This window comes from Solanum dulcamara, chromosome 4 (assembly GCF_947179165.1).
Source record: "Solanum dulcamara chromosome 4, daSolDulc1.2, whole genome shotgun sequence".
NCBI lineage: Eukaryota > Viridiplantae > Streptophyta > Magnoliopsida > Solanales > Solanaceae > Solanum > Solanum dulcamara.
This window is the reverse complement of record NC_077240.1, coordinates 9,120,886-9,128,644: the sequence shown is the minus strand read 5'-3', so window position 1 is coordinate 9,128,644 and position 7,759 is coordinate 9,120,886. Positions and strand designations below refer to the sequence as shown.

Sequence of the window (7,759 nt, the reverse complement as noted above, 5' to 3'; positions counted from 1 at the left end):
CAGATAAGCCATCAATCTTGAACTTTGTAAATAATATGTTTAATTCAATAAGTTAATTTATTGTATTGGCTATGCCGCTATGCGCCTATGCCCATCTAACAGCTTTGGAGAAAAAAAATACATTAAGGCTGTGTTTGGTACGAAGTAAAATGTTAAAACAAGTTGTTTCTAACTTATTTTCATATGTGTTGGTTGGTGAGTGACAACTATTTTTGGGAAAATATTTTTTATAGTTTGGTTAGTGATTGAAAATATTTTTTAGAAAATATCTTTTATTTTTGACTATTTTTTAGGAAAATAGTTTTTGACATGAAAATTAACCTAATAATTGACTCGGGATCCAATCCCGATACCTGACGTGGGACAACCAGCTAAGTATATAGACTAATATAGTCAAAATAAGGCAACCGGATGGACTGCATGCAGCAGAAAGAATTTCCCAAGAGAATGAAGTAATTATTAAGGCTCGCACCACTATAAATACTAAATACTCCTTCTCTTTCATTTCCATCAACACTTGTTTACTTCAATTCCCTATCACCAACTAACAAAAGAAAGAAAAAAAAGGCTCTCTGTTTTTTCACAAGCTAATTAGATCCAGTTTTAAAGAAATATAATGGCCCTAGCTAGCCACCTCCTTAACAGTGAAGAGGAGATCGTTCGCCCTGTTGCCAATTTCTCTCCAAGTCTTTGGGGTGATCGTTTCCATTCATTCTCTCTTGACAATCAGGTAATTCATTATAAATTCCTTCACTATCCCTTATTTGGTTAATTAGTACTGTTCCCAATAATGAACATTTTCTTACAAATAACTTTAATTTACAGGTTGCTGAAAACTATGCTCAAGAGATCGAGACTTTGAAGGAACAAACAAGGAGTATGTTGTCAGCTGCTTCTGGAAAAACATTGGCTGAGAAATTGAATCTGATAGACATTGTTGAGCGTCTTGGCATTGCTTATCATTTTGAGAAGCAAATAGACGACATGTTGGATCAAATTTACAAAGCAGATTCAAACTTTGAGGCTCGTGAATACAATGATTTAAACACTTTATCCCTTCAATTTCGAAACCTAAGACAACATGGTTACAATATCTCTCCAAGTAGGTCCATTACATATATGCCGCACCATTTTATTTTTTTTTTATTTCTGCGAGAAAACTAATTATCTTTTGCTCTTATTCATGATCCAGAAATTTTCAGCAGATTCCAAGATGCGAACGGCAAGTTCAAGGAATCTTTTAGCAACGACATCAGGGGTTTATTGAACTTATACGAAGCTTCACATGTAAGGACTCATGGAGAAGATATTTTGGAAGAGGCACTTGTTTTCTCCACTGCTCATCTTGAGTCTGCAGCTCCACATTTGAAGTCACCTCTGAGTAAACAAGTGACACATGCCCTTGAGCAATCTCTCCATAAGAGCATTCCAAGAGTCGAGACACGCTACTTCATCTCTATCTACGAAGAGGAGGAATATAAGAATGATGTGTTGCTTCGATTTGCCAAATTGGATTACAACTTACTCCAGATGTTGCACAAACACGAACTCAGTGAAGTATCAAGGTATACTGTTGTTTTAAATTGAATTAAAAATACAAATTATTTGTTCATACTATTTTCTCAGAATCTGATAGGTTGTTACTTACTTTATAGGTGGTGGAAAGATTTGGATTTTGTGACAACCCTTCCATATGCTAGGGATAGAGCAGTGGAATGTTACTTTTGGACCATGGGTGTGTATGCTGAACCTCAATATTCTCAGGCTCGCGTCATGCTTGCTAAGACTATAGCAATGATTTCGATAATAGATGATACGTTTGATGCTTATGGAATTGTAAAAGAACTCGAGGTTTACACCGATGCCATACAAAGGTATGAACTTGCCTCTGCAACAGTTTGTGGATTTAATTATTGGACGGTTAGTTTCTTAGAAGGGAAATTTATTAAATCTCTTTCTTTTTTATTAGGTGGGATGTGAGTCAAATTGATCGACTCCCAGAATACATGAAAATCAGTTTTAAGGCTCTTTTGGATCTCTATGATGATTATGAAAAGGAGTTGTCAAAGGATGGCAGATCCGATGTTGTCCACTACGCAAAAGAAAGAGTACGTCTCACTGACTTCTATATATCCATGAATGTTTTAATTTCTATCTAAAATCACTTGTATTTACCTTATGTTTCTTTATTACACTTAGATCTGTTATGGGAATATTGATGGTTGAATGTCTTGTTTTTCTGTTAAATAGATGAAGGAGATTGTGAGAAACTATTTTGTCGAAGCAAAGTGGTTCATTGAGGGATATATGCCGCCTGTTTCTGAGTATCTTAGCAACGCATTAGCTACCAGCACATATTACTTGCTAACTACGACATCCTATTTGGGAGTGAAGTCAGCTACAAAAGAAGATTTCGAATGGTTGGCTACGAACCCTAAAATTCTTGAAGCCAATGTGACGTTATGCCGAGTTGTTGATGACATAGCAACGTATGAGGTAATTAACATCGCATTACACTACATAAATCATCTTAATTATAAGAGTTGCAGTAATTCCATACAAATTGATTTCATATACTTATACATGAATTATAATTGCCGGCATTCCAGGTTGAGAAGGGTAGAGGCCAAATTGCAACAGGAATTGAGTGTTATATGAGGGATTATGATGTATCAACTGAAGTAGCAATGGAGAAATTCCAAGAGATGGCTGAGATAGCATGGAAGGATGTAAATGAAGGAATTCTTCGACCAACACCTGTTTCAACAGAAATTCTTACTCGCATTCTCAATCTTGCTCGTATTATAGATGTCACTTACAAGCATAATCAAGATGGATACACTCATCCCGAAAAAGTACTAAAACCTCACATCATCGCGCTACTGGTGGACTCCATTGAGATCTAAACCATTGAGTCATTCTTTTTTGTTCCATCTATATAAGCCACTTAAATTTTACAATTTTGCAACCGCATTGTGAAGTTTCATGTACTAGTATTGTTAAAACTTTTTGTACCATTAATTATTGATATATGAATAATATCACTTCTTTTGTACCTACCTCGATTATCTTTTATTTGCTAAATTAAATTATAAGATTTTAAACAAAGCAAATATATTGATTATCTAACAATGAGGAGAAAGAATGAAAAAAAAAAGAAGCAGCTTTATCTAAGCAGGTGATCCACTAGCTAGTACTTAAATCTAATAAAATCTTATATACTTCTGATAAGGGTTCATAATACTTTTAGTCCTTTAGCTATTCATAAATTTTAATGTTAGTTTTTGTGATATCTAACTAAACACGATTAATCTTTAGCTAATTAAAATATGAATTTTTGATTCTTTTACTTGTAAATATCTACAATTTTATTATTAACTATTCTCCTTCCTAATTTTGATGCGTTATGTTAAGTTTATAGTATTTCTCATTTTGACACGAAAAAAAACTTCATTGATCAACTTCCTATTATTCCTTCCAAATTAACTCTGCAAATCCATTACGGTAAGTAAATGATACATCAATCCTTGGAAGCTTAGCCCATGCATGTATTGTGAATCCAAGAACGAAGTTGAACCCAGCATTATTGTTCAAATGAATGCCATCAAAGAGTGTTATAATCGATATAAACGCTCTGCATTTTCCTACAACCCCAGTTCATTCCCGGCGGAAAAAAAAGAAGAGAATTTATAAATTATTTAAGATTTTGACACACCTAATAAGAAAAAAATTAAATAATATTTAATACTTTAGACTAAATCCTTCATCTTCTCGAACTAATAATGTTTTGATAGTAAGGTGGAATTAAAAAATAAATTAATGATTTTAATTTTATAAAGTTGTGAAGGGCCATTTATTTTCTTTTGTTGCTTATAAAATGATAAATCAAAAGGATCAGAGAAATTTAATACTCTATATTTTATGGTTCATAAGAATATGCCGATATATAAAACTATATGCATTTGAGAGATTTTTCTATTCTTCAATAAACTGTCAATTTTCAAGTCTGTTCAAATCGGGCAAATAAAAGCACACTATGAAATAAAAAAAAGTGTGCATAAAAATATTGCATTTTGTCTATTCCACTGAATTAGTTACAATTTCAATTTGTATAAATTCAACATTAACTTAATAAAATAGGATGGCGTAGAATTACTCAACTTTGAACCGGAAATATAAGTGCGCAAAAATGATGTATGTTTCTTCTATCATTCAATTAAGCCATCAAGAACTGTAGAAATAATATATGTTTGATTCAATAAGTTAAATTAAATATTGCATATCTTCCTTTATTTTTCTTTTGGGACATGATTTTCAATTCAAAGTTGTTACATTCTGCACTCGACGAAATCCAATATTTTATATTCTGGGTGCCATCAAAAGAGACCTCACATATGTGCAATAGTGAGAAAAGAAAAAAAGAAGAAGACCACAGACAAAATAATGCACAGTATACAATGTCCCATACTACTAGTAGTAATATTTTATGTTTTATACGTCGTTTTTTGAATTGACACTAGAAACCCTAGGGAACATGGGACATGGGACTAAACAGACGCCAAAGAAGGAAACAAAGTTAGTAAAATAGAATTTATTTAACTTCTATACATTTTTTAGTTTTTGCTTAAAACTACTATATAGTCAAGTGTGGCAATCAGACGTGAAAAACTGATGGCTGTGACAAAACACTCTCACCATTCACTATAAATATTCATTTCCTTCTCTTCCATTTCCATCATCACTTGTTCAATTTCTCTACCACCTAACAAGTGGGGAAAAAAAAACACTGCATTTCCACAAGCTAAGAATACTAGCTAGAAATGGCCCCAGCTGCTGCAGTGATGAGTAACTACCAAGAGGAGGAGATTGTTCGTCCTGTTGCTGACTTCTCACCAAGTCTTTGGGGTGATCGTTTCCATTCTTTCTCCCTTGATAATCAGGTATTTAATTAATTTGTCTTTCACATATATAATCTGGTTGTAAGTTCAAAGGACAAATATTTATCCTGTTTAATAATAAAATGCATATATTCATTTTCATTTGAATGAATAAATTTATAGGTTGCGGAAAAGTATGCTCAGGAGATTGAAACGTTGAAAGAGCAAACAAAGAGTATGTTGTCAGCTGCCTGTGGAGCAACATTGGTTGATAAATTGAATTTGATAGATATTGTTGAGCGCCTTGGCATAGCTTACCATTTTGAGAAACAAATAGAAGACATGTTGGATCACATTTACAAAGCAGATCCTAACTTTGAGAGTCATGAATACAGTGATTTAAGCAATTTATCCGTTCTGTTTCGACTACTGAGACAACATGGTTACAATATCTCTCCAGAACTTTTTAGCAGATTCCAAGATGCAAACGGCAAATTCAAGGAACTTCTTTGCAATGACATCAAGGGTATTTTGAACTTATATGAAGCTTCACACGTAAGGACTCATGGAGAAGACATCTTAGAAGAGGCACTTTCATTTTCCACTGCTCATCTTGAATCTGCAGCTCCACATTTGAAGTCACCTCTGAGTAAACAAGTGACGCATGCCCTTGAGCAATCTCTCCATAAGAGTATTCCAAGAGTCGAGACACGCTACTTCATCTCCATCTACGAAGAGGAGGAATTTAAGAATGATGTGTTGCTTCGATTTGCAAAACTGGATTTCAATTTACTTCAGATGTTGCACAAACAAGAATTATGCGAAGTATCTAGGTACGCTAATGTAATTTACATGAAAAATATTACTATTATTTGTTGATAGTGACTCTCAGAATCTAATATGATGTTACTTACTTTATAGGTGGTGGAAAGATTTGGATTTTGTGACAACACTTCCATATGCTAGGGACAGAGCAGTTGAATGCTACTTTTGGACGGTGGGAGTGTATGCTGAACCTCAGTATTCTCAGGCTCGTGTCATGCTTGCTAAGACTATAGCAATGATTTCAATAGTAGATGACACGTTTGATGCTTATGGCATTGTAAAAGAACTTGAGGTCTACACTGATGCCATACAGAGGTACGAACTACTTCTCGAACAATTTATGATTTAATTAGATGATTGCATAAAGGTGGGGAAAGATTAGAGGTCAAACACTAGACGTTTCTCCTTCTTCCTATGATGTATGTTTTGTTACACTAATAAACTTATCAAATTCATTTCTTTTTCCATTTATTAGGTGGGATATTAGCCAAATTGATCGGCTTCCTGATTACATGAAAATTAGTTACAAAGCACTTTTAGATCTCTACAACGATTATGAGGCAGAGTTGTCAAAGGATGGTAGATCTGATGTTGTTCACTACGCGAAAGAAAGAGTATGAATCCTGACTTATACCAAGTTAATTAATCATTAATCAATTTATCAACCAATTGTGTATGTATTGATGGTTGAATGTCTTGGCTTGTTGTTGGCAGATGAAAGAAATCGTGAGAAACTATTTTGTGGAAGCAAAATGGTTCATTGAAGGATATATGCCGCCAGTCTCTGAGTATCTTAGCAATGCATTAGCTACTAGCACTTATTACTTGCTTACGACAACATCCTACTTGGGCATGAAGTCTGCAAACAAGGAAGATTTTGAATGGTTGGCCAAGAACCCTAAAATTCTTGAAGCCAATGTGACATTATGTCGAGTCATTGATGATATAGCCACCTACGAGGTATACATTGCATCAAATAAACTTAGATTTTATATGTTTACCTAGTTGCAACCATGAAGCGATAAAAATGATTTCATACTTATACCACACATTCTAATTTCCAATCCAGGTTGAGAAGGGTAGAGGTCAGATTGCAACTGGAATTGAGTGCTACATGAGAGATCATGGTGTATCAACAGAAGAGGCAATGGAAAAATTTCAAGAAATGGCTGAGATAGCGTGGAAGGATGTAAATGAAGGAATTCTACGACCAACTCCCGTCTCTACACAGATTCTCACTCGTATTCTCAATCTTGCTCGCATTATTGATGTCACTTACAAGCACAATCAAGATGGATACACTCATCCTGAAAAAGTACTAAAACCTCACATTATTGCCTTGTTAGTGGACTCAATTGAAATTTAAATCATCAATTGTTGCGTACATTTGGGAGCACTTTGTTCCTGGCCCCTCAAATAAGTATTTGATCTACATTTGACAGATGCCTTGTTGGTATCTCTGTAGCTAGCTAGGGTAGGAATTGCTGGCGATGCATGTTATGGTGCAGTGAAGTTACCTCCTCCAATTTTCTTGAATCATCATTGACATTTGAATTCTATTACTTCTTTTAATGTACCTACTTTCTTTTAGCTAGACAATTCCGAAAATGGTGTGAAAGAATACGCTTCAGCAGTTGCAATTCAACCACAAGGAAATGAAATGTCAAATAATAATAAAAAAATTCAAAGTATCAATTACTGACACGAAGTAAATTATAATCACCATATTCTCAATCATGAAACTACTTATAAGAAGAATTGTGATACTATACCGAGACTGATTGTACAAAATTCTGCATACGCTAAAGCAAACAAAACAAATGTCATCAAAAAAATAAATATTATTGACTGACCATTTCATAATTTTAGCAATTCCTTTTTTTTTTGAGTTCTTGGACATTATATTCATAAACAAGGAAATAAAAATGGAGAAAAAGAGAGATTGTCGGGGGAGGAGAGCCAGGGAAGAGGCTGTGCATGGAATGGGCAACTAGTAAAATTGCACATCTCATGCGCTGCCTCGTCCCTGTCTATCCTCTCCACCTTTGATATTCCAC

General features: G+C 34.3%; 2 protein-coding genes across 2 annotated transcripts; both read left to right on the top strand.

Moving 5' to 3' along the window:
* The first annotated feature begins 616 nt into the window (after window positions 1–616).
* Window positions 617–2,967, top strand: LOC129886036 (viridiflorene synthase-like). Its single transcript, XM_055960546.1, has 7 exons — window positions 617–730; window positions 826–1,102; window positions 1,193–1,565; window positions 1,656–1,874; window positions 1,970–2,108; window positions 2,251–2,496; window positions 2,610–2,967. The coding sequence occupies exons 1-7, from the start codon at window positions 617–619 to the stop codon at window positions 2,904–2,906; spliced, it is 1,665 nt and encodes a 554-aa protein (XP_055816521.1). The 3' UTR covers window positions 2,907–2,967.
* A 1,788-nt stretch (window positions 2,968–4,755) lies between these two features.
* On the top strand, window positions 4,756–7,409 carry LOC129886037 (vetispiradiene synthase 1-like). The gene is made up of 6 exons (XM_055960547.1): window positions 4,756–4,940; window positions 5,061–5,710; window positions 5,799–6,017; window positions 6,178–6,316; window positions 6,417–6,662; window positions 6,772–7,409. The coding sequence occupies exons 1-6, from the start codon at window positions 4,821–4,823 to the stop codon at window positions 7,066–7,068; spliced, it is 1,671 nt and encodes a 556-aa protein (XP_055816522.1). The 5' UTR covers window positions 4,756–4,820; the 3' UTR covers window positions 7,069–7,409.
* The last annotated feature ends 350 nt before the right edge of the window (window positions 7,410–7,759 follow it).

Coding starts and splice junctions, on each gene's coding strand:
- LOC129886036 (XM_055960546.1), top strand. CDS start 617: ATGGCCCTAGCTAGCCACCTCCTTAACAGTGAAGAGGAGATCGTTCGC. Junction 1,566..1,655: donor GAACTCAGTGAAGTATCAAG/GTATACTGTTGT, acceptor CTTACTTTATAG/GTGGTGGAAAGATTTGGATT. Junction 2,497..2,609: donor ATGACATAGCAACGTATGAG/GTAATTAACATC, acceptor CCGGCATTCCAG/GTTGAGAAGGGTAGAGGCCA.
- LOC129886037 (XM_055960547.1), top strand. CDS start 4,821: ATGGCCCCAGCTGCTGCAGTGATGAGTAACTACCAAGAGGAGGAGATT. Junction 6,317..6,416: donor TTCACTACGCGAAAGAAAGA/GTATGAATCCTG, acceptor TGTTGTTGGCAG/ATGAAAGAAATCGTGAGAAA. Junction 6,663..6,771: donor ATGATATAGCCACCTACGAG/GTATACATTGCA, acceptor TTTCCAATCCAG/GTTGAGAAGGGTAGAGGTCA.